The sequence below is a fragment of the Peromyscus eremicus genome, chromosome 10 (assembly GCF_949786415.1).
Source record: "Peromyscus eremicus chromosome 10, PerEre_H2_v1, whole genome shotgun sequence".
NCBI classification, from domain to species: domain Eukaryota; kingdom Metazoa; phylum Chordata; class Mammalia; order Rodentia; family Cricetidae; genus Peromyscus; species Peromyscus eremicus.
The window spans coordinates 81,449,813-81,474,988 of NC_081426.1; the positions used below are offsets into that span (position 1 = coordinate 81,449,813).

General features: G+C 40.8%; 1 protein-coding gene across 1 annotated transcript in view; it reads right to left on the reverse strand.

Annotated features, from left to right (window-relative positions):
• Positions 1-1,917: 1,917 nt before the first annotated feature.
• The window catches only part of Rassf6 (Ras association domain family member 6), a 40,737-nt gene continuing 17,478 nt past the window's right edge, over positions 1,918-25,176 (reverse strand). The window contains exons 3-11 of the mRNA XM_059274654.1: positions 18,477-18,555; positions 16,488-16,630; positions 10,428-10,525; positions 9,467-9,648; positions 7,268-7,369; positions 6,925-6,976; positions 4,551-4,669; positions 4,364-4,461; positions 1,918-4,269 (exon numbers count right to left, since the gene is read on the reverse strand). Coding sequence (XP_059130637.1) covers positions 4,194-4,269; positions 4,364-4,461; positions 4,551-4,669; positions 6,925-6,976; positions 7,268-7,369; positions 9,467-9,648; positions 10,428-10,525; positions 16,488-16,630; positions 18,477-18,555 — 949 coding nt within the window. The 3' untranslated portion in view covers positions 1,918-4,193. The remainder of the gene's footprint in view (positions 4,270-4,363; positions 4,462-4,550; positions 4,670-6,924; positions 6,977-7,267; positions 7,370-9,466; positions 9,649-10,427; positions 10,526-16,487; positions 16,631-18,476; positions 18,556-25,176) is intronic.

Here is a 25,176-nt window from a genome sequence, read left to right on the forward strand (position 1 = left end):
GAACACATAGATGTATACACAGTAGAATTTATAAGAATATTTCTGATAATTCATGAATTACTTATTTTATTGAGCACATCCTATGTACAACAAGACATGATATGAAGTACAAAAAGCACAAATATAAATGCAACAGACTCTGACTAATAACCGTAGTATGATATCTGGGATTTAATTTTAATTAATATATAACTGACAATGAAATATTTGGATCACCTAAAACAAGGAAAAACATTTTTGACAAATTTTATGGTCTTACATTATGCAAAAATAGCTGAAATAGATTTGGCCTTAGAAACCACATTAATAATCTAGGGCTATGTAACCATCTTAGCATTTAGGCACACAACACAGCAAACATTTATTTCACAAAGTTTCTGAAGATCAGGAACCCAGGAGTGGTTCTATTGGGTTTTCTGGCTCAGGGTCTCTCAGAACTTGCATTCAAGCTATTGGGTTAAGTACTGGCCTTTGAAGGCTTGTCTCAGGCCTAGAAATCTACTTCTGAGACAAGCATCGAGCATCCGGATAGCTGCTATCGGAAGAGAATCCGCTGGCTTCGGGTAGAAAGGCTCAGTGCGAGATCTAGCAGGCTTTCCCCATGGGCCGCTCAGATCGTCACACACATAAGGAAGTGACCCAGGGGAGCTTTCAAGGAAACTCAGCAACTCAGTGGTCAGATCTCAAGAGTCACACACTCTCCCTTCTGTTTTGCTCTGTTCCTTGGAATTTCTAGATGCTGAAAGAGTGAATGTTTAAATGTTCTCATCTTGGAGACGTGATAAGCATGTGGTGTGATTAACTTGCCCGATTCAATTATTCCACATCCTAACTTACAACATCGCATCAAATGCCATACGTTTATAATTGCCTTTCCACTAAAAATAAAAAGCAACCATTTTGTCCAGCCAACCTGCAGAAAGATTAAGGAGGACAGATAGGAAAGATCTTTTTAAAACCACACAAAGTCAATGGCTTATTTGAAAAATATTAAAAATATTTTGCATCTAGTGGGAATCTATTCTTGCATGTACTTCCTATTCTTTGTGGATGACTTTCATGTGACACATTTTCTCTTTCTTAATTGAAAAGTTAATACATTGTTATATAATATTTTATAAATAAAAAAATTAGAGAAACATATAATTTTATAATCTATACATAACTTGTTATTGGTTTGTGAGTGGATAGATGACATTAGCATGCAAATACACAAGTAAATACCCATCCATTAAGCTTTGTTTTTTTTTTTTTTTTTTTTGTTTTTTTTTTTGTTTTTTTTTGGTTTTTTTTTTTTTTCGAGACAGGGTTTCTCTGTGTAGCTTTGCGCCTTTCCTGGAACTCGCTTTGGAGACCAGGCTGGCCTCGAACTCACAGAGATCCACCTGGCTCTGCCTCCCGAGTGCTGGGATTAAAGGCGTGCGCCACCACCGCCCGGCCCCATCCATTAAGCTAATGGATGGGTATTTTATAATATATTCTTATATTCATAAGGAGAATTTAGCCCCATTATTAAAATATAATTTTAATGACTGTAACATTCTGAGCAAATGTTCCTTGCCTTTTAAATCATTTTTCTTCTGTTTTTGAACATTTACTTCCTTTGTACTTTGAAGTCTTTGTACTTCCTTTTGTCAGTATAAACATCCGTGGAATAAATAACTTTGAAAAATGCCTTTGTATCTCTGATGTCCACATACTATTTTACAAGTAGTATAGGGTAAATTTTACATCTAACTTGTGTTCAAGGAAAAACAAAATCCATTGTTGCAGCACATATCACCATCTGTTGAACAGTTTGATCCTTGCTAATAAGGATTTTGTTGTGCTCATATGCCCGTTTTCATTTTCTCAGCCTTGTGAGAACCAAAGGTGTGTTTAAAGCTTCCTTCGCAGCTTGCACAATATCACATATTGCCAGCAGAGGGCGTGCTAGAAAAAACATTGCTGTCAGAGGTCTTTGATATCCCCCACCCAGGCTGTTGGAGACGGGATTTTTCCTTGGACACTCTGCATCCAGGGGTTTCTCCAACGCTAGCAGCCAGTAGGTGCAGATTTCTCTGTCTCTGTCTACTTAGCCTGCTTTTCTAGCTTTTGATTCAGGCAGTCGTGGCATAACCTGGAACCAAGTGCGGGCTGGATCCTTGGTCAAAATCATTGTGCCTACATTTTCTCCTCACTCCACAAATACTCAAGACAGCACTGTGTGGGGCTCCCTTTGCCGGGCACCCATTAGAGTTCTCTTCCCATCTTCATTGTTGCTGTCCTATCATAGCTTAATAATTCTTCATGCTAAACTTTGCCCGTGTTACTGCAGTTTCTCTCTTCTGACCTGAATTGATAAACACAGTTAGATGCAATACTTTGCACACACTTAATAGTTACTTGCATTTTCTTTTCTGTGAGTTTTCAGACCATCTGTCTTTTTCTGTGCAAGGCTTGCTGAGTTTTGTATTCACTTTGTATACTACACACACACACACACACACACACACACACACACACACACATATATATGTATAAACATTTTGAGAGATGGCCTTACTCTGGGACACAGGTTGGCCTGGAATTCACTATGTAGTCCAAGCTGGCCTGAATTTATAATAATCTTCCTGCCTTGACTCTTGAGTGGTAGGATTACAAGGATATATCACCATACCTGGGTGGGTTTTAAATATATTATGATCTTTTGCTCCATTTTCAGTGAGATGAAACTGTGCCTTTCTTGATTGATGGGCAAAGTATTAGAAATACAAGACTTTGTTTCAATCAATGAGGGAGACTTCCTGGGGCAGAAATGCCACAGTGTTCCTACGCTGTCACCCAGTTCAGATTCTGGGGATGCTGAGAATGAATAACTCACTATTACATCTGTTTCACAATTTAATATTGAAAATACAACCTTACCTTAGTACAGGTACCATGATTGACCAATTTAAAATAAAGAATTCAAATGGAAGTATTTTGGGGCTAGAAGAATATTGATTAAAACTCCACACTGCTAAAGAGTTTACAAACAAAATTCCATAATATTTTTTTTCCAAGTGGGATTAGCAGACCTGTGAGTACCTCGAAAGTGTCACACGCAACAGCAGGGATGCTGTGATGCCCCTCCTGGTTCAGCTACAGAAGCTTGGCTTTATCCACACCAATCACCAGCAACAACTAGGTATTTGCAGTCAAATCTTGTTCTACCTAATATAGTACATTCTATGTGTGTGATATATTTGTTTGCAAAGATAAAGAAAATGAATACAACCAACTTTTAAGACACTTAAAGCCAGCTTGGAAGTTATCACTAGAATAGATGTGTGTGTGTGTGTGTGTGTGTGTGGTGGGGGAGGGCAAAATGAAGGGCCCAAGTTGAGAAAAATCGGGGTTTAGGTTTTTATTTTTTATTTATTTGTATGTGTTATGGATGTTTTGCTTGCCTGTATGTCTGTGCACCATGTGTGTGCAGTGCCCACAGAGGTGGGTGTCAGGTCCTCTAGGACTGGAGTTGTAGATGGCTGTGAGTCACCACATGGGTGCTGGGGAACTGAACCCAGGTCTTCTGGAAGAGTAGTCAGTGCTCTTACCCACTTAGCCTTCTCTCCAGCCTTGAGTTTAGGTTTCTTTACAGAGTCCAAAATAATTTTATTCCCAAAGGACAGATGGCTCTGATACTACAGAGTTAAAAATCATTAATCCTTGCAGAGATATTTCTAAATTTTATGAAAATGCTCAATTGTTTACACAGCTGTAAAACATGGCCATTTCAGGTCCTTGATGGCTTGAGAATGTGTGTCCCATTGACATCAAGAAGTGAAGTGTTTACTTCCAATCATTTATGAGTCAGCAAATGTCTCAGTTTTTTTCAGAGTGCAAGATAAAAACAAGTTTAAACCGCATGATATCAGCAGAGGCCACTTAAATCTGAGTTCACTAAGGAATTTGCTATAAATGACATTTGGAATACACAGTATCCAGGCTTCCTTCAGTTACTGAAAATGAAGTCCAATTTTGCCTCAGTCCAACTCCGAACTGCAGCCAACCTCGTCATTTCAAAGAGGAAGCAGGCTGCTTGGCATTCAGTTTTCCACGGCTTCAAGGTCATTCACACCAGAATGCAGAGGCCGACTGTCCATTCCTTTGACAGTACCCTCTCCAGCTCTGTGAGGCATGCAGGCTAGCAGTAGGTGCTGTGAGTGCTTCTAGACGGTGGTCTCTGTTTTCGCTGCCTGTTTACTCTGAAGACACTTCAGTATAAAGGCCCTTTCGGTATTGAATCTGAAAAGGAGAGGGAGAACATGAAAATCTGGGTACCCGGAGCGCACTAGATCTACGGAAGGATGAAATGCGCAGGTGCACGCTCTGGACTTACTTCGCCATTATCCTTTCAGTCTCCCTTTTCTCTTCCTCATCTAATCTTTGAAGAATGGATTCCAAGAAAGAAAAGTGAAAATTAATGTACTGCGCCACCTGAAAAGGGAAAGAGAAGGGTGTGTGAAAGAAGTGTTGAGTCAGCGGGAGGGGGCGCGTGGACACACAGAGACTAGGGGCGTCCATACATCACTGCTAATTTCTTCTGTGTCTTTATCCATGAGGAAGATCCGAGCGTTGCTTTTGGATGGTCCTTGTAGAAGCCTCTGCAGCAGCGGGACATCAGTCTTCTTTAGTTTTCTCTGCTCTGCAAACGAAAAGGAATGAACCACAGTTAAGAGTTGAACCTAGAAAAAGGAAGGGGGAGGGAGATGGCGGGGGGTGGGATGGGGTGCAACGTTGTCTTTTGGTCTTCCTTTGGTTTGTTTTGGAAGCAACAGGAATTGAGAACTCACTCAAAAACAAAAACAAAAAACCCCAAAAATTAAACAAACAAACAAACAAAAAACCGGGTGAGTCATGCCCCATTATCCATGATGGGTATGTTCCCAGACCTCAAGGGACACATGTGACGCTGTAGATGGCATATAATCCCGTACATCTGTTTTCCCAAAACATATACATACATATGTATAATAAAGTTTAATTTATAAATTAGTCATAGTAGGAGGGTAGCATCACTAGTAACAGATAGAGGAACCACATAGATTCTAACAAAACTGTCAGCATTACGTTACTGCTTTTGTAGTTTGAGGCCATTACCAAAAGGAAAGAAAAAGAAAGACATTATTCGAAGACTAAGAGTATGGTGCCTCAACAGTTGATCTGATAAAGAAGCCAGCACTAGGTGGCTAATGGGGAGGTTGTGTCTACAGTGTGGATACAATGGACACATGGAGGATTCATCTCAGAGAGGGAGAGTGAAGGACAGCCCAAGAGTTTATCACTATACTCTGATAGTATACAACTTAAAGCTTAGGAATTGTTATTTCTGGAAAACTTCATTCAATATTCTTGGACTATGGTTGACAATGGCTAACTGTAACCATACAAAGTGAAATTGTAGATAGGGTTAGATTACTAATTAAAATTAAATATGAAAACCTTTCCCAAAACTACAAGCAAACTTCTTCCGTTCACTATATGGTCTAATTTAGTAGCTCAAAGAATTCCACCTTTTAGTTAGGTCATTTAGACAGAGCCCTAGTCCTACCAAAGAACAATGTGGCTCAATTCTTTATAAGTTTTCCTTCCTTCCTTCCTTCCTTCCTTCCTTCCTTCCTTCCTTCCTTCCTTCCTTCCTTCATCTACTCAACAAATACTTATTTTCAAGTTTGGTTAATATAAATCCATTTTTATAGTTCTTCTTAATTCTTCCTTTAGTTTCGACCTCATATTCAATTCTTGGGTATTCCAAGAACTGAACTACAAATGCAGAATTAGTAAGATGACTCCTTTTCATTATCTATGGGTTTCATCCATTCAGCCATGAAAAGGAGACCAAAAGTTGGTATATTCTCAGAATTTCAAATTTAAAACATTACGATAAATGCCCCACCACAAAAGTACTGGCATTTTGTCAAAGTAGAGATTTTTGTTATATCTCCCATCTGGGATTTCATTTTAATAAAAGGAAGCACACAGAAAAGGCCCCAGTGTCCTTCAGTTGATCTTCTTTTCCCATTCCCCTTTTCTCATTTCCTTCCTCAGATTAGTCAAATCTGTTTCTCATCTCTGGATTCCATTTATTCCCATTTTCATTCCAATTCAGTGTGTGCTGATTTCATCCCTTTGCCTCTTCTGAAGCAACAGGAAGCCCGCATGACTCTGCCCCTCCCCTCAGCACAGCAGAGTCCTCTCTTGACCTTTATGTTGAAAGCTAATTTGGTTTCACACCCTCAGTTGCTTCCATATTTTCCATTCCTAAGCTCCTTGGTTCATGATGATTTGGAACCATTACTGAAAACATATATCCCCCACCGCGTTCTGAACATGTTCTCTACTGAGGGAGAGCTCATTTTCTTCCAATGTGTCAGACTCGGTGTCAAATACCAAAGAGCAAACGTACAAGGTCAGAGAAGTGGCATACAGTGACGACCAAAGAGCTAGCTAGGCAAGGAGGGGGATGGAGAAAGAACCAAGTATAGAGGTGACATAGACTAGGAGCCCAACACCTCCTGGAGAGCCCCCCTACAAATGGATTCCTGATGGTCTGATCTCCACTCAGACAATGTCTGACAAACAAGCCAAGTCCTTTGTATTATAAACTCTGAAGGTGTTTGTTCTTAGGTTATCTTTCTCTGGAACTGGAGAAGATACAGGATAGTCTAGTACCATTTTCTCCACGATGGGAGGGTAGCTCAGAGCTTTGGTGTGTGTTTAGCTTGCACCAATAACTCTGTAAATACCAACGATAATGAACCCTTTCCTGCCTCTCCTGTAGTTTGTATCGTTCCTTTCCTTTTTTTTTTTTTTAATGGGAGAATCAAGTCTCTTCTCTCTTTATGAACTGAAAACTAACTTGCAGGAGCCCAGGTACAAAAAGGAATTAAATTTTCTTACCTCCTGTTCCAAAAATAATGTAAAGAGCAAAATCCCGAGGGCTATTCTCAATCTGACAATGGAAAAAAAAATGAAGAAATGCAATTGTGTCAGATGATGCTAGACTCAATTAGACCCAAAGTATTCATCCATGTCCCACTTGGCCCTATGCTTCAGACATGTCTTCTCTGCTCCTGGGGGGCAATGTGAGTTTCCAGGTTTTTGTTGCTCTGTGGAAAAGATCCACCAGAACTGAATATATGATCCTGGCTCATGGTCCATGGCTTTTTTCAGAAGAGTGCATTTATGTGTCTCCATCAGCTTACTCACATATATGAGAGCTCAGGCTAGTGAGAAAGATTACCTTAAATTTTTGGAGAAGTTGCTTTATTACTTCTTCAGTTCTCATGTTACTATTTGTTCTGACTTTGGTTTCTGATCCAAAGGTTGGGGTGAAAATAGATGTCTAAAAGAACAATAATAAAATCATAAGACTCCATCAAAGAACAATGGTTAGTATTTTAAACCCGAAATGAAATGGACTACATAATTCCGAGAAGTGATGATATTACTCCTAATGATGTCACAGAGTTCTCAAATAAACACTATTTATTTGAATGGTATATACTAAACAGTGTATAAAACTTTTCTAAGCCCTTTATAAATAATGACTTAATTCTTATGAAAGTCATAAAAATTAACTTTAAATGATACGATATCAATGTCCCATGTTTAGAGGGCTGAGAGATGGGTCCCTGGTAAGAGTATTTGATGCACTTGCAGAGGACTTTTAAGTATTTGCCAAATGAATGAATACACAAGTGATAAAATGCATGGCATGAAAAAAATCTTTGATTTCTGGGAGAACTAATGATATATTTCTTAACCTTCAACAAGTGAAACATCTTATAAGTGTTATAGGAAGACATGTATAAATTTTATACATCTTAGCAAAAAAAATCAGAAAGGATATTTTATCTAAACTATAGCCACACTTGTACGAACATTTTGCATGTAAGTACAAGATCTAAAGGGCAGGATGAAAAATGTGATGTTTGATTGAGCGAAAGAAATAGTTTGAATGTCTCTAAACCAATCTCAGTAGGAGCCTTCATGTGATTTGGATGTTGTTTGTTGGTGTGTTGGTTTTCCTGTTGAAGCTTTGTACCCACGCCTCAAGAAGCTCATCTATGTATTTCAAAGGGTCAGTTCAGCACCCAGCACCTAGGTGGGACTCACCCATCACACTGGCTAATAATTTGAGTTTTGGAGAGAGACAAATATGGGTTCAAGTTCAGAGTTATTGTTAAAAGCAGTGTGACTCAAGAGAAATTGTTTGATGACTGTAAACTTTGATTATATGTAAAGAAGAAAAAAATAACAATACCTACCCTGATAGGAGATCTTTTAGGATTAATGAGATAATTTATTTAAAATACATTTAAAGTTAGGTGTATTTGTCTATATTCTTAATACTTGGGAGGCTGGGGCAGGAGGAGGTTATGTTTGAGGTCAGCCTGAACTCTATATCATGTACCTGGCAAGCAGGGGCTACTTAATTCATTATTTATTTTTATTTAAAAATCTTTCATACAATATATTTTGATCATGTTTTCCTCTCTCCCAGATCTCCTCACCTCCCTAGCCATTCAACTTCATATTCTCTCCCTTTCTCATTCTCTCTCAAATACCCAAAACCAAAAGTCAAAACAAATAAACCCAAAAAACCAACAAGACAACAAATGCCCAAACAAAATGAAACAAAAAGCTCCCCCTCTGCCAAATGGGGGTTGCTGGAGAGATGGCTTGGCAGTTAAGAACATTGACTGCTCTTCCAGAGGACCCAGGTTCAATTCCCAGCACCCATAGGGCGGCTCACAACTGTCTGTAACTCCAGTTCCAGGGGATCTGGCACCCTCATATATACATAGAAACAGACAGACAGACAGACATTAGGCAAAACACTAATGCACATAAAAAAAAAAATGGAGCTCATTTTGTATTGGCCAACTACTCCTGGGCATGGGGCCTGTCCCGGAATGTGATGACATACACAGTGACACTCCATTTTCCCTTTGCCAGCCCGTATCAATTGCAAATAACTTCTTGGTTAGGCTTGGGACCCTGTGTATCTCCCCCACTTTCAGTACAGGGACCCCAGCTGGCTTGAACCTGTGCAGGTATCTAATTTAAATCTGTGCTTAAGCCGGGCGGTGGTGGCGCACGCCTTTAATCCCAGCACTTGGGAGACAGAGCCAGGTGGATCTCTGTGAGTTCGAGGCCAGCCTGGGCTACCAAGTGAGTTCCAGAAAAGGCACAAAGCTACACAGAGAAACCCTGTCTCAAAACACACAAAAAAAAAAAAAAAAAAAAAAATCTGTGCTTAAAAGCATCTAAACAAAGAAAGATGTGAAGAAGATCCTATTTAAACTGAGTCACCACAGGGAAAGACTGATGAGTGCTAGGCATCTACAAACATTCTTATTATTGGTCTAAATTGAAACAAACAGCATTGTTAGTGCAATGGACAGCGTTATTCCACATTAACGGAACTGTGACTTACCTCATGGTCATAGAAGTGTCCGTTGATAGAGGCTCTGTGGCTGCGTCTGTCTTTTCTGTACATCGATGGAGGCTTCATCTTTTTTCTCACCAAGGCTGCTTCACTCATGGTCCTATAGAGCAACGGGGATGCTGGCTCTTCGTCTGCATACGGCTTCAGGGTGCTGTGATAAGATAAATAGTCTGGGAAGAATAAAGATCACAAGCCAGTATCATTTAGCTGCCTATCTTCTTGCATGGTGGGGAGACTGGTACGCTTTTAGTAACAAGGACGGCTCCCATTTCCTGGCGGTTTCCAAGCACTGTGGTTCACTGCTGGGCTTACACTGACTTATTAGGTGCTGTGTGGGATTGTTCAGGCAGCAAAGGCTGCTAGTGAGTTATGTCTCACAGGATTTACGTGATCGTGTGATTGGTGTTTCCACTCTTTTAATCTCTCTTTGTTGGGGGTGTGTGCAAATTATACACAATTTTAGTATGGAAGAACTAGAAAAACATGTTTTCCTGTCAGTCTGAACTCAGACAGGTAAGATAAAAACAGGGTGAGTTGAGTAGCTTTTCTATGAAGACAGTACTTCCGAGTGATGGACCAGGGCTGCCATCTCTGTTCTGTCCCGATGCCAAGCTTACTAGACCTTTCCTAAGAAGACAGATCTTGGACCTTTGTTCCCCTCTAGAACTACTGAAACATTCTTGAGAAGTCACTCTTATGAAATATAGAGACAGAATTTGTCCCTAAGTTTCATGAAAGCAAAGCGGCAATATGCTTTGGGCTAGTAGATTGCCAGTGATGTACCACACAAGCACCACAGCGATGTAAGATACAAGGCCCCGTGGGGATGCTTAAGAAGCACATAAATATGAGTTCATCAAGTGGTACTGTATGGGGGGGGCAAACATTTAGGAGTCGTGTTTCATATTGTTAAAAAAATACACCGTATTAATAACACTTTGATACTGACCTTCTGGGGAATGCCTTCCTTCAGACAGCAGAACTTGGCTCCTGTCCAGCTCACTGATACGATAAAGGTCATCAAACTCTCCCCAGCGAGTCATCCGCCTGAAAAGTAACAAATCCTGTCACTGAGACTAATTCCACATGATGGGTCTCAGATTTACAGAGTTGTGAGACTGGCGCTGTAGGCCTCTGTAGGTAGCCTTGTTATCCAAATTTAAATCAAGTTTATCATGTTACAAAGATTACATTCATACCACAGTGATAAGCATGTTTTAAATACACTCTATATTTTGGAGCAAAACAATTCAGTGATACACTGAAATGCAAAATTACATAGATTCTGTAAAATGTATGCTTAGATAGGATTGGTAGAAACCACTGTGAGCCACTGATACGCGGATATCTCATAAGGGGGAATTTAGATACAAAATTGTCATTTATACACATGAATCAAGTATCTACAGCATTAAAATAATTATATAAAGTGACTCTATCATGACAAGATATGGTACTTATCTTTAAGGCTTTAATTGCTCTGAAAAATACAATTTACAAAATGGAAATGTATGAAAAACTTCTTCCTAGAAAATTGTTATCTTGTGCAGAATATTAGCAAATTTCAAAATATTCTAGTGCCCAGAATACATGGAACATGACAATTGTTTACTTAATAGCAGATTAACATTTATTTTCATTTCAGTTATCTGGCCTTAAACAAGTTAGTTACATATCCTCTCTTGGCCTCAGTGCCCTCATTTATAAAAAGGGAATAATCATTGTATGAGGTAGAATAGCATTATTGGTAGAATTTAATGTGTTAATTTATATAATATTCTTGAAATAATGCCCTGTATATAGTTAAGCTCTCAGTTTATATCTAAAATATTTTCAGAATAATCTCATCTTCAGTGGCATCATCATTACCACCATCATCATCACCATCATCATCACCACCATCATCATCATCACCACCACCACCGTCATCGTCACCATCATCATCATCATCATCGTCACCATCATCATCATCATCATCACCATCACTGAAATCACCACCTTCTGAATTCATTTCATGATGGATCAGGCACAATTTGGGGTCCAGCGCATTTCTGGACCTCTCTAGGCAAATGGACACTATTATTTTCAGGAATGTTTTTTGTCCTGCTTTGAGTCTCTTCTATAAAATTCTTTATAGTATGAAACCCAAGTATTTGCACATGGGGTGTCTGTGACCTTAACTCTACCCAAATGTCCCTGACTGGTGGTCTGAATGATCGTTTCCCCAAAGGCTTATATATTTCAAGACTTGGTCCTCTATTGGTTTGGGGAAGTTATGACAAGTTTAGAAAGTTGAGTCTTGCTGGAGGAAGAATACTATTGAGTGCACTTTGAGGATTTGGAGCCATAGGCTGCTTTCTGCTCTCTCTCCTCTCTCTCTTTCTCTCTCTCTCTCTCTCTCTCTCTCTCTCTCTCTGATATCTGTGTGTGCAGGACAACATGATCACAATTTCCTGTTCCTACAGCCATGCTATGCCTTCCTCACCATGATGGACTCTATCCCTCAAAACAAATGTTTCCTTAAGTTGCTTTTGGTCATGACGCTTTATCATAGCAACAGAAAAATAATCAACACACTGATGTTTTTATCTTATAAACACCAGTGGAAGACACTGGCAAAGCAAAGCTATTGTTTTCTTCTTGACCTTGGAATTCTATTGAAGTCTTTTATAACTCTTTTTTTTAATTTATAACAGCCATAAGAAGTAGATAATATGATCATAACATATTTGATAATAAAATTTTGAGCCAACTCTACTATGTGGAAATATTGTCAGTCAAAATACATGTCATAAAGTAGAGGAAATTTTTGTATTAGCAGTTCAGGTCTCTACCCATACCCTATTCATATGGCACATAAAATTAAACATTTTCTCCAATGTACAGCACATTAGCACTAAAGTAGTCATGTTTGAAGCTATTGAAAGAGGCATGGCAGTGGGAACTGGATACCAATGGGGAGTTAAAACTAAAATGCAAAGCAACCAGGTGCTGTTTCTAATGGGGAGACCAGAAGTTCTGCAGATAGAGTCCTTATGATCCCCATAGCTGGTCAGTGACACTGGCAAATGTGACAGCCACCCCCTCAGTTTCCTTAACTTCTTGCAGTATAATGGTGCCACATAAACACAGGGGCTGAAGAACAGCTCAATATATTCATTTTGCCTCTTTCCTCCCTGCCACTCATTGTTGAAGTCAGAAACAACTACTTCACAGTTTGGGACTGTGTGATTCAAGAACCATTCCATATACTTGTACATATGACTAAGCTTAAGGGCAGTTGCCCATACTTTTCAAGCAAGAACTGGTTAGAACTTTAACATCAAACAGTTGAACATGTCCAAGCATGGAACAGTTTGTGTTGCTCTGACCAAGCAACAGGAAGTGTTCTAGGGGCCAATCTAAACACTGGAGAGGGTCTGTAATGTTTTGCAAAACAAAACGGAGGTAGAAATTTGACAGACAAATAGAGTGCAGTCACTTCCCTACGTATAACATGAGAAGAGAAAAACCCAGTATCGATGCAAATCAAATGCACACCTGTTCACTTCTTGATCTTTATTTCTGCCACGGCTTGTCTAAAATATGCCAACACTGACTTTAGAAAGATCTCAAAACAGAAATGAAAACCAGCAAAAGCAAAAGTAGTCCCAGTGAGGCACCTCTTGTCTGTTGCATTTTAAAGACACAACTTCTGTAAGAAAATATTTGGCCGAGATATGAGAGCTCAGAGTCCTCCTCTAGAGTCATTTCCACGCACACACATGGTCCGAGCTCAAACAAACCGATTGATTTTGAAGCCTCTACCATTCCCACTTGGCTAGTACTTCCTCAGTGTGACTCATTTCTAATATGATTCAAACAAACTAACATGGCAAGAGCAATGGGTTTTCTCAGAGGATGAATGGACAGGCACACAACTGGAGTCATTGCAGCTGAGCACACACTATCCATGTCCTTCACTGTCCACTGACCCACAGGGGACAGAAAATCTGAGCAGTGGTATAAACTTCTGTCCGTAGATACAGCAGTATGGGCAAAGGAAAATGAGAGAAGGTTTGGAATAAGGGAATGGTTAAATCCTTTACACAATTTAATTTGGGTGCAGAATTTAAATGAGTTGCCTTAAAGGAGGTGATCAAGGAAGGGAACCTGAGATGAACTGAAGTCAGGGAACAGTGCCAAGGGTGTCTGTGCACCCTCAGAGTCAGAGGCCAGGGAAGGCCATTCCTCCTGTGCTGTGCCTCCCTGCCTGAATGCTCAGCTGACTGCACCAGGCCCTCTTGACTAACCAACCACAACCGAATAATGATATCATGCTCATGTGTGTGTGTGTGTGTGTGTGTGTGTGTGTGTGTGTGTGTGTGTGTGTGTATGTGTGTGTATGTGTGTGTGTGTGTGAGAGAGAGAGAGAGAGAGACAGACAGACAGACAGACAAAGAGAGACAGAGAGAGTCTGCATTGTATGCATAAGGGGTAGGATCTCTTCCTGCTAATTCTTACTCACTAGAAAGATATGGTTGATGGCACAAGCATTCTTACAATGTTCTAGAAGGTCTTGTTACTATGGTAAAGAACAGGTCAATACCCCCAGTGTTCTAGTATATGTCTGGTTACTACGGTGAATCACAGGCTTTTGCAGTTGTCTAGCTGTATTTTCTCAGTTTGGAATAATAAGAAATAACTTCTGTCTTGCTTTTAAGCTGCTAAGGCTTGAATGTGAAATGTACTCCATAGGCTCAGGTGTTTGAACACTTGGATCCCAACTGGTAGTGCTTTCTGGGGAGGTTGCCGAGTCGTTGAGACCATGGCCTAGCTTGCAGAAGAGGCTCACTGGGGACAGACCTTGAAGACACTTTGATCAGAGCTCGCTGCTTCCTGATTTGCTGAGATATGAACAAGCTATGGCTCAGGTTCCCACTGCTATGGACAGAGTCCCTCCAGCTACCATGCCTTTCCTACCATGACGGTCTGTAACAGTGAGCCCAAATCCCCCTCCCTGCCTGTATGCTGCTTCTATCATGTTTGGCCACGGTGAGGAGAAAGGTTCCTAATATCCCAGCAATGTTCACAGTGAAAACGGGCTCTGCAGAAGGTGTGGTGTGAGGATGACAGTCTACAGTCTGCTACAGCACAAGAAAGAGCACCATCAGCATCACCTTGTCCCCCCACCCCCAGTTCCTAAAAATCACCCAGAATTTCAGCATTTTTAACTCAAAACCAGTATTGTGAATTTGAGAAATTAAAACATATCTTTGAATAGCTATTAAAATAACAATGGCTTCACAAACCAGTGTAAGTGCTTTCTACCTCCTTGGCATATCACTTTAATGCCTCATACTTAGGAAGTTTTAATAAACCAAAAGGAATTAAAATGTAGCAAAAGGATTGGCTTCTCAAAGAACTTTGCCATGAGTTCTGAGAAAGATGTGAAGTACAATCACTAGTTTTGTGAATTCATATTGTGTATAGTTTCTTTCTAAAGCGAGGCTCCATCCTTTTTAAATGCTGCTTCCAATCATCTGAGTGGCCAGCCTTGTCAGCCACCTTGTGCTTGTGGGATGCTGGGTTTCATATGCTGCCTGAGGTCGCGGTTCCGTTCGTGCTCATAAGTTCCAGGTCCTGTGCCCACTGGCAGCCCTTAGCTTGGATGGGAGACGAGTGAGGAAAGGCAGATGGGGTGGGATGGTTGTCACACAAAGAACGTATAATTTATTTGTAGGTTCATGGGGACTTCATTTGGTCTAATTCCCTCCAGCCACCCTTTCTCCATCTGTCATATTTCTATATCCCTCTTTCTCTCTTTTTCCATCCCTTTCTCTTCCCATCTCTCATTCCTCTCTTTCCTCTCCTCCTTTCTTCTGGGCACTGAGATGCAGAGACAATTCAAGATGCCTTCCTAGAAACTCACACTGAAGATGGAGGACAAGATGTGTAAAAGTCCAACAAACTGTATGCCCTGGAGGTGATAAAGAACACTGAGGTCAGTGCGCTCAGTATGGACTGAGGGATCACGGGAGGCTTTCAGGAGAATGTGTTGAATTTGTTAGAGGTGAGTAAGAGAACTGACCATTGATAAGTGGGCTGGCTTCCAGGCAGGCAGAGTGAGGAGAATAAGAAGCTGAATGATGTGTTTAGGGCACTGCAAAATGTTCAGCCTTGTTCAAGAATGAGATTTGACAAATGTTGGAAAGGTAAAAATCATGGGTATATTCTCTAAGGTGGTACCTGAAATTCCTTATATGTGGCCAAAGGTCAGACCACTCCAGTGCATCATCCTGGTAGCTGTCTGTCCATTTCTCCTCCAGGAATGGATGGGAGGCTAGGAGGTGTGAAGGGAATTGTAGTGGTCCAGGTGTCAGAAGGGAGGTGAGATGGGAATAAAGATGCAGAAGAAAGGAAGTGAGCCCTTTCGTGAGTATAATTTTCAAAAAAAAATTATAAAGGAGCATGACAAAACCCCACCAAAGTCAGACATTCAAGGTATAGTCGCATCCACCCATGCAGGGAACTGTTATGTGCAATGAATTACAAACGCACTTTGCTGTGTTAGGCTAAACGGCTCTGCTTATTCTGAACACGAACATAATTCAGTCTTCTTTCCAGAAGACAAGAAGAGTCCTTTGTTCCAAGGAGCAGACAAATTTAAGTTTTCTTCGCAGTTTTTGAAGGTCAGCTAGGGACTATTCAAATCTTACCTTCCTATCGTGTTTCTTCCAGTGAGCAAGTGCAGTCTTCTGGGGCAAGCCATGGAACAGAAAGGCCCACAAGCATAGACTGTGGAGCTCATGGAACTAAGGTCCCTTTGGTCCTGCCAGGTGGCTACCTAGGGATTGTGCACAAATTCACCTAACCTCAGAGACACTGTTTCCAAATACCTAGTTGTTAACAGTGGTGTGAGATTGTCCCTAAGCATTCATGCACAGCTATGAGCAACCTGGGCTAAGAGCGCAAACAAAGAAGGCAGACTGTGAGGCCATCTAAGGAACTACAAGGGAGGACAGCTTACCCTTTGCTGGAAAATGTTTCCGATGACTTCAACAGATCAAAAGAAGAGATTTGCTTCTCATCTTGTATTTTGAGCTGTATGGGTCGTTTTACTCCCCAGAAAATATCCAGCATTCCTTCAACAATCAGTTGTCCGTCTTCGGTCTAAGGAAGAAGACGTTACCCACAGTAATTGTCTCGCATCATTTATAAAGTTCAACGCTTTAACTGAAGATGTAGAAAGGAAGTCTATAGGATCTATTTCTAGGTTTATGCATCTCTCAGGATGGATTATGTGGCTTCCCAGCCTAGCTGCAAAAACAATTCTGATTTTGACATAGCCTTTCATTTTTAAGACAGTATGCCTGCCACGATAAGCCACAGTATCTGTGGCACGTCCACCAACAGACACAGTGCATTCCATGCTTTCAGAGCTCTGGTTCTTGGATTAAGTGGCATTATATTGCTTTAGTTCCATTTAGTTTAAAAGTATCGCAGATTGAAAAACTATACTGAATTAGAAATCAGAATAACTAGTCACTGAGAACCTTAGTTGTTTGAATACATAGGAATAATTTAACTCATAAAATTATGTAGAACAAAAAGACTGCTTGTTAAGGGATGATGGTGGTGGCGCCTGTCTTTAAAATCAACAAAGAGGCAGAGGCGGGTATGAGACCTCTGGATACTAGCTAGTGTATAGTTCCAGGCTAGCCAGGGCGATATACTGAGAGTCCATCTCAACAGAAGAAAAAGAAGGTCTATAAAAACACACTACATGATACAAAACAGCAAAGTGGAAACCCGAGTTCAAATCCCTAGCCCCTGTGTGAAAACCTGGCATGACTGTATCTGGCCATAACCTCAGCACCAGGGCCTGGAGACAATCTGAGCCCTAGAGCTCTCTGAATGGTTTAGCCCGAAGCAGCAAGCTTCCAGTTCAGTGAGAGACCTTGGTTCAAAGCAACAAAGAGAGAAGAGATAGCCAGAGACGTCATGCTTTGGCCTCCTCATGTGTGAACAAGGTATGTGTGCTTGCATACTTATGTGCATGCACCACACACACACACACACACACACGTGTGAACAAGGTATGTATGCTTGCATATTTATGTGCATGCACCACACACACACACACACACACACACACACACACAGAATAAATTTGTGAAAAAATTAATAGTTTTAAGTACTCATTCAAAATAGAAATAGTATAACAAAAGGAGTAAATGTGTGAGTGAAGAAAAAAGAGCAAACAGGTGTCTATATATTTTGCAAATACATAAAGAAAAGTTAAGAACAAAGCAATTCTCATACAATTTTCAAACCTATCTCCTTTTTATATGTTAAATATCTTTTTATTAAGGTAATATATTATTGTTATAGAAACTTTGAGAGCATAGAAACTAGAAAGTTTTATTAGAAAGTCATTGGTGATTATGAAAAGCCAATTTTTAGGCAATTTAATGACTGAACTATTTCTCTAACATTTTAAGATTATTGACATTATGAGATAGCATACATTCACTGGAACTCAACTTATTCATTTTAATGAACGAATCAAACTTGACTTTACAGATACAGCATGATTTATGTAATAATACCACACTGGTGGATACAAGGGTACTGTCACATTTTCTCATTGCAAATGGTGTCACAGTGCACACCTCTCCACACACATGTTGCTTTGAATGTAAGAAAGTAGTGGGCTTACTGTTCATAACATTATCCATTATTTGAGAAACATTCCATTTTAAAACAGAAAGCAAATGTGTCCTTAATATTATTTTTTTGTATGCTTTCCTTTGCCAACAAGGCTTAGAAACTCGCAGGCATTCCAGGCCTACTATTTTGTGAATTAGTCTAAACATGACAATCAGGATAAATTAGAGATTTATCTGCTTATATAGACCCCCATGTGTTCCTATGTTCTAGACTCCAGCTCACCCTGACTCAGCTACATGGTAAAGACTCTGTGAATCAAGCTGTTGCATTTCTTTAGTGGGCTTACCTGTCCATACAAAATATGCAGATTTTTCTGGTTTTCATAGAAAACATTATAAGCCTCCAGTAAAGAATTAAGTTGTTCCCTAAAAAAAAAGAAAAGAAAGAAAAGAAAAAGAAAGAGCATTTTTTTTCAGTTACATTCAACCTTAAGCCTTAGAATAGAAAACACAGTAATAGTACTTTCACTTCTTAAAAGTAGGAGATGAAAAAATGTTTCTGTGGAATCATAATTATTCCACCATTTTAATTTAAGACATCCCATGGGAATCCGAAGCATTCTGAGAACATTAACACATTTTAATTATGCTAATTCATAAATTAAATGTATTGGTGGGAGAGCTTGGTCAGGAAGCAGCTGTGATGCAAAGACGGTCTACATTGTCACTTTGTGTTGTTTCACAACAGTCAACCACCCAGCGCTGAGCATCTACTATGCATCCGACATTATGGTTCTTTCTCTTTGATGTTACAGCAATGGCCAATCAATGGATTATTAATATTCACTGCTCCAGAGGACTCTCACGCAGGTGACAGGTAGACCCTGGGGCACTGGTTCCTCCACTTTTGTCTCCGCCCTTCCCTCTGAGGCATCACATCTGGAAAGGCTTAACATCTCACCTAGATTACAGAAAAGACCCTCCCAGAGGCTTCTTGTATCTATTGTGTATTCTTGACAACTGGAGTTATTTTAATGTGAACTTGGCCATTTTCCTCCTTTGCTCAAAACTCCTCAGTGTCTTCTCAGCATAGAATTCAACATCTTGTTGTCATAGCGACTTCAGAGACGAGGTTTGATCTAGCCTTCTTCAGCCCATCTATCTCATTCCCAATTACTCTTCCTTTCACTTATTACACTTTCTTGATGTCTCCTGAACACTCCAGGTCTTAAGGATTCGAACTTGCTGATTGCTTAATTAGAGTGGCCTCCTCTTCACCATCACACTGCTAGCTCCTTCATTCATTCATTTTCTTTAAACATTTCATCAAAAGCCACCTATGGGCTGGGCGGTGGTGGCGCACGCCTTTAATCCCAGCACTCGGGAGGCAGAGGCAGGTGGATCTTTGTGAGTTTGAGGCCAGCCTGGTCTACAGAGTGAGATCCAGGAAAGACACAAAACTACACAGAGAAACCCTGTCTCGAAAAACAAAAACAAACAAACAAACAAAAGCCACCTATGGAGCTGGAGAAATGGCTCAGTGGTTAAGAGCATTGGCTGCTCTTCCAGAGGACCTGGGTTCTTTCTTAGCACTCACATGCTGGCTAACAGCTGTTCCTAACACCAAATCCAGAGGACCCAATACCCTTCTCTGGGGCCTCCACAGACAATTCATGCACATAATGCACAGACATACAGGCAAGCAAAACACCCATACACACATAAAATAAAAATAAAGTCCCCACCCCCCATTTTTTAAGAACCCACCTATGTAAGGAGTCTTTCTTGACCACTCGTTCTAAATCTCTGCCTCTCCCAACACTTCATATGCTGCGTTCTTGCTTCACTCTCTGCCTCCGAGGTATCCTCTAATGCTCTGTAAGTTTGACTTCGTGACTCACTCCCACTCTCCCTCCCTTCCTTTTTCCCTCCCTTCTCTCCTCTCTTTGTTTTTTGAGACAAGCTCTCATTGTGTAGCCTTGGATGGCCTGTAATTCACCTTGTAGACCAGAAGCCCCCTGCTTGGGCCTCTAGAGTGCTGGGATTAAGGGCATGAGTCATAATGTCCTGCTATAAATTTGACTTTTCAATTGTGTGTTCTGTTTTTTCCACCAGAACGAAGCTCCCCAAGGGGATACTTAGAAGTTTTGTTCAGATTTTATGTATCCCTCTGTCTTAGTCAGGGTTTCTAGTGCTGGGACAAAACACCATGACCATAAGGCAAGTTGGGGAGGAAAGGGTTTATTTGGCTTACGCTTCCAAATTGCTGTTCATCTCCAAAGGAAGCCAGGACAGGAACGCAAGCAAAGCAGGATCCTGGAGGCAGGGGCTGATGCAGAGGCTATGGAGGGATGTTGCTTACTTCCTATGGCTCACTCAGCCTGCTTTGTTATAGAACCCAGGACCACCAGCCCAGGGACGGCTCCACCCACAATAGGCCGAGCCTGCCCTCCGCATGGATCACTAATTGAGAAAATGTCTTACAGCTGGATCTGTAAGAATGGAAGCATTTCCTCAACTGAGGCTCCTTCCTCTCTGATGACTCTAGCTTGTGTCAAGTTGACACAAAACCAGCCAGTACACCCTGGTAGTATCAGTGCACAGTAGGCACTCAATTAATTTTGGTTCAGTAAAATTATCAGAATATTCTCTTCCTAAGAAAACCAATAATAACAAGATAGAGGAAAAAGAGTTGTTTAAAGTAAACCTATTTGTCAAAAAATATCCCATAACATTTAATTCTAAGTATTTCCTTGTGCATGTCTCCTTGATCCTCAAACATCTTTGCCATTCCCATAAGAGTACAGGCTCTGGGACAGCAGTCAGTTTGGTTTCCCTCAGTGAATTTTCCTGATGTTTAGGGTAGAGACTTGTTCATCTTAAGCTGTTAGTCAACAAACCCTGGCTGAGTACTGAACAACAGGCCTTATGCATATTGTTTTTACATGTTGGAGTCACAGAAACATGCTTTTTGAATTGACTTTTCCTCGACTGCAATTTCCAATGTGCACATTTCTGGGGTCCATACTTGCCATGCAATGACCATAGGAAGAAATCCCAGTGAAGGCCTCCAGGCTGCTGTTCCATTTCCCAAATGGCTTACTGAAAATGTTTAATATTAACCAGTATTTCTGCTACACTGATTTTGTCCCTTGGGGTCATTACTGTGACGCATTACCTTTAAAATTGTACTACAACTAAAGATCCCAATAGCCCTTTATAAGCTCTCATTCTTTATGCCAGAGCAGCACAAAGGAGTTTCAGGTTCACTAGGGATGCAAGTCCTGATATGCTGAGCACAGAGCATCCTTGTGGAAGCACATGGAACTTTATATAATCTCACCCCCTCAGCTTCTGCTCTGGAAAAACCCCAGTACATGGCATGGCACAAGCCTTCAGAGCATCACTCAGGACCACGCAATGGAAATGTTCAGTCCCTGAACAGAGTCTGATCAAATCCTCTAACACCAAAGCAAGTCTCCAGATGACTTGGGGAGTTGACAACCCCCAGTCCTGGGGATGCTTGCTTTTGTAAATGAATTTGTAATGGCGTCTAGCCACACTAACTTATTTGCTTATTGTTTGCGGCTGCTATTGAGCTATAACTGCAGAGTGGAATGTCTCCGACAGCAACCTTATGATCCACACACCCTAAAAATATTTAAAATTGGCTCTTTGCAGAGGAATCCTGCCAATCCATACTCCACTGTGCAACATAGGGTAACAAGAGACCACCAAAGTTTTTCACGTTTATCTCTTCACATGCAGGATAATTTTGATTAAGTATTAAGAAAACTTTGAAGGATTTTGGAACATAGAAGAAGACTTTAACTCAGTAAACTAAAGCATTTAAATTAATTAATTTTTTTTTTTGATTTTTCAAGACAAGGTATGTAGCTTTGCGCCTTTCCTAGATCTCGCACTGTAGACCAGGTTGGCCTCGAACTCACAAAGATCTGCCTGCCTCAGCATCCCAAGTGCTGGGATTCAAGGCGTGTGCCACCACTGCCCAGCGCATTTAAATTAATTTAGCAAAGTTAGTGATAAAAGGTAAAATGAGGAATCATAAAACTTAGAAGTTATGTGAAAAACCATAGTGATTGTGAATGCATTCTACAAGGGCCTCTTAACTGTGTGCATCTTACCAGAGAGGGGATTTTAAATGATGATTAGTTTATGGACCCAATGAAGGAATGGGTGTACATAACACTGGGAAGAAAGGGGAGCCTGTGATAGACGAGGTTCATTAGTTGAAAACGGGGCATAAGGAGATAAAGAGTCACCATCCATTGGTTCTCTGTGTCTGCTAAATCAAATTAAGCATGCTAACAGAAAGGCTGAACTAATGGGCACTCATTCATACATGCCAGAATCATACACAGGTGAGCACAAGATGGCCCCTGTGGTGAACCTGGGTGGGCAATGACTAAACCAGAAGAGCTTGCCAGGCCAGCTGAACACTAATAAGAACATATCACCATTTCTGCAGTCTGTGAGAGCAGCTCAGAGCTGAGCATGAACCAGGGATTTGTAAGAAGGAGCACTTTCAGAAACAAATCCATCCTCTGGGAAACGGGGAGCTGGTGAAGTGCTAGGCAAGAGGAGGGCAGACTAACACTGAAGCCCGTAGGTAGAGAGCTGAAGGGGACATGGCATGAGACAACATGGAGGCAGCCAGCGAGGCTGAGACCATCAGAACACTGAGGAAGAAGTTCACGAACAAGGCTGGTGTTCTCTGGGAAGACATTTGAATGTCCCATGGAATGATCCAGAGTCTAGAAGGAGTCTAAAATAATCGCAGAATAGGCACGTATGGCCAGATGAAGAGTGTTACCCAAGTTTTTTGGTTTGTTTGTCTTATCATTAAAAGGGATAGGATTAAATATACAATGTGATTTGTCAGTGGTAAATTTAGCAGAATTTAAGAGCCCGCTTAAGTGGGCCCATTCTTAATGAATAATAAAAAAAACAAATTGTGCTTCTTTCTCTCTCAGCTCCCAAATATGTCCCCACCCCACACAGAGCTGTTGATTAGTACAGGCCATTCACATCCCCCAACAAAGCTCTAAACTGGTAGCTCAGCAAGGGGCTACACATCTGGTCCTTCCTCATGAACCTGGGGTGTCTAGAAGACAGAGACGGCAAAGAAACAGAAATAAGATTTAAACACATTTGAGTGAGTCATCAAATCTTGACTTTCTGGGAAAAATTTGTGGGATTTTTGGAACATAAAATATTACATCACAGTACATAACATGGGTGTTTAAGAAACACCTTCACACGCTATATGAAGGGGAAGGTGTTTTTACTAAACTGAGAAATGCCAAACTTCTATACAGACTGAACTTCTAACTGAAGGAATTTATGGGACCATCAGCTTCCACCATAGAAACTGGCATTCCAACACTGGCATTGCAGGGCAGGGATACTAGGAGGTGCTGATGTGTGCCCAGAATTCTCTAGCATGGGTTTTGGAAGAGAGCGAGCCAGGAAGGACCTGACAGGGGAGGAGGGATGCTAAGGGCACCTGCCTCTCTAAGGTCCTGCTTGGCTTTAGTGAGTTAAAAGCATATACAAGTGGACTGTAAAATGCTAAGGCATACTTTGCATATGTAAATGATCTGTAAAAATACTGAGGTGTACTTTGTACCTTGTGGCCAGAACTGGAGCTGCTCAGCAGATGGGAGGCACCCACATTCTGATGTGTGCCATCGATAATGAACTTAGCAAGAAATGGGTTCCTCTTTCTTATCATACTATTCAGCTGTCTAGAAGGAACACTAAGTTGATTTTGTAAAGTGTAATAAACACAGACATGAGACAGGATGATGGGTGGAAGGGAGTTATGCTTCCTATCCAGAGACATATGGACGTCACATTCGAGTTGCAACATAGCAATCCCGTCTTGTTTTTCCAATTGTTCACAGCATTAGAAAGTGGCTCTTCTATGCTTTCCCTGGAAACCACGGAGCTCTGTTCCGTTCTTGATCCTTACAACTTGTACTCAATGTGAACAAAGTACCGAGATTGTCACACGCTGTAACGCAGCATGAACTTCAGAGACGACCGTGTACCATGTGACGTCCGTGGCCATGCTTGGCTGTGCCCTACGTCTGCGCCGCTCTCTGGGAGACTTGTTGAGAAACGCTGATAGTTCAAGTCAGTCACTGAACTGCAGCCTGCTGGTGGCATTAGGTGACATTCTTTGTGCATGCTCCCATGTTTTAGAGTCCCTTTTTTTACTTGAGTCCCTTCAATACACAGGGCAGAAAAAAAAACCTACTTTTTTTTTTAATACATTTAGTTTTCTTTTCTCCATTGACTCTGTTCATAATACTAAATTTTAGCAGTGAGATTATTTAACAATTTCATGTGATCGGTTCAAAAGCTTAATTTAAAACGTTCTATATGCTTTTATAAAACAACTAGAAATTAGGGGATGGAGAGACGCTCAGAGGTTAAGGGCTCTACCAGAGGGCCCAAGGTTGGTTCCAAGCACTCATATCAGATGGCTCACAGCTGTCTGTAACTGCGATTTCAGGGGCTCTGAAGTCTCTGGTCCTTATGGGAACCTGTGCATGCACATGCACACATGAGCGCTCTCTCTCTCTCTCTCTCTCTCTCTCTCTCTCTCTCTCTCTCTCTCTCTCTCTCTCTCTCACACACACACACACACACACACACACACACACACACCACAGACATGCATACACATACAAATAAAATAAAATAAATCTAAAAACAATTAGAAATTAAACATGTAGGTGTAATGAATTGACTGTTCTAGGGATTATTATTTTGTGGCTTGTAATGCTACACACTTTCCAAACTGTGCATTAAGCGTTTCATGTATTCATGATTTTTCATAACTGATATCCATAATTCATAGTATAAATGGCTGCCTGCCCCTAGAAAGGTAGAATCAGGAAATATGAGCATAATAGAAAATAAATCCCTATTGAGCCTGCTAACACTGTCATCATTGTGAACTACTGATCTTTGTAAGCATTGGCAAAATTCTCAGACCCCACTTTATCCTTCCTTACT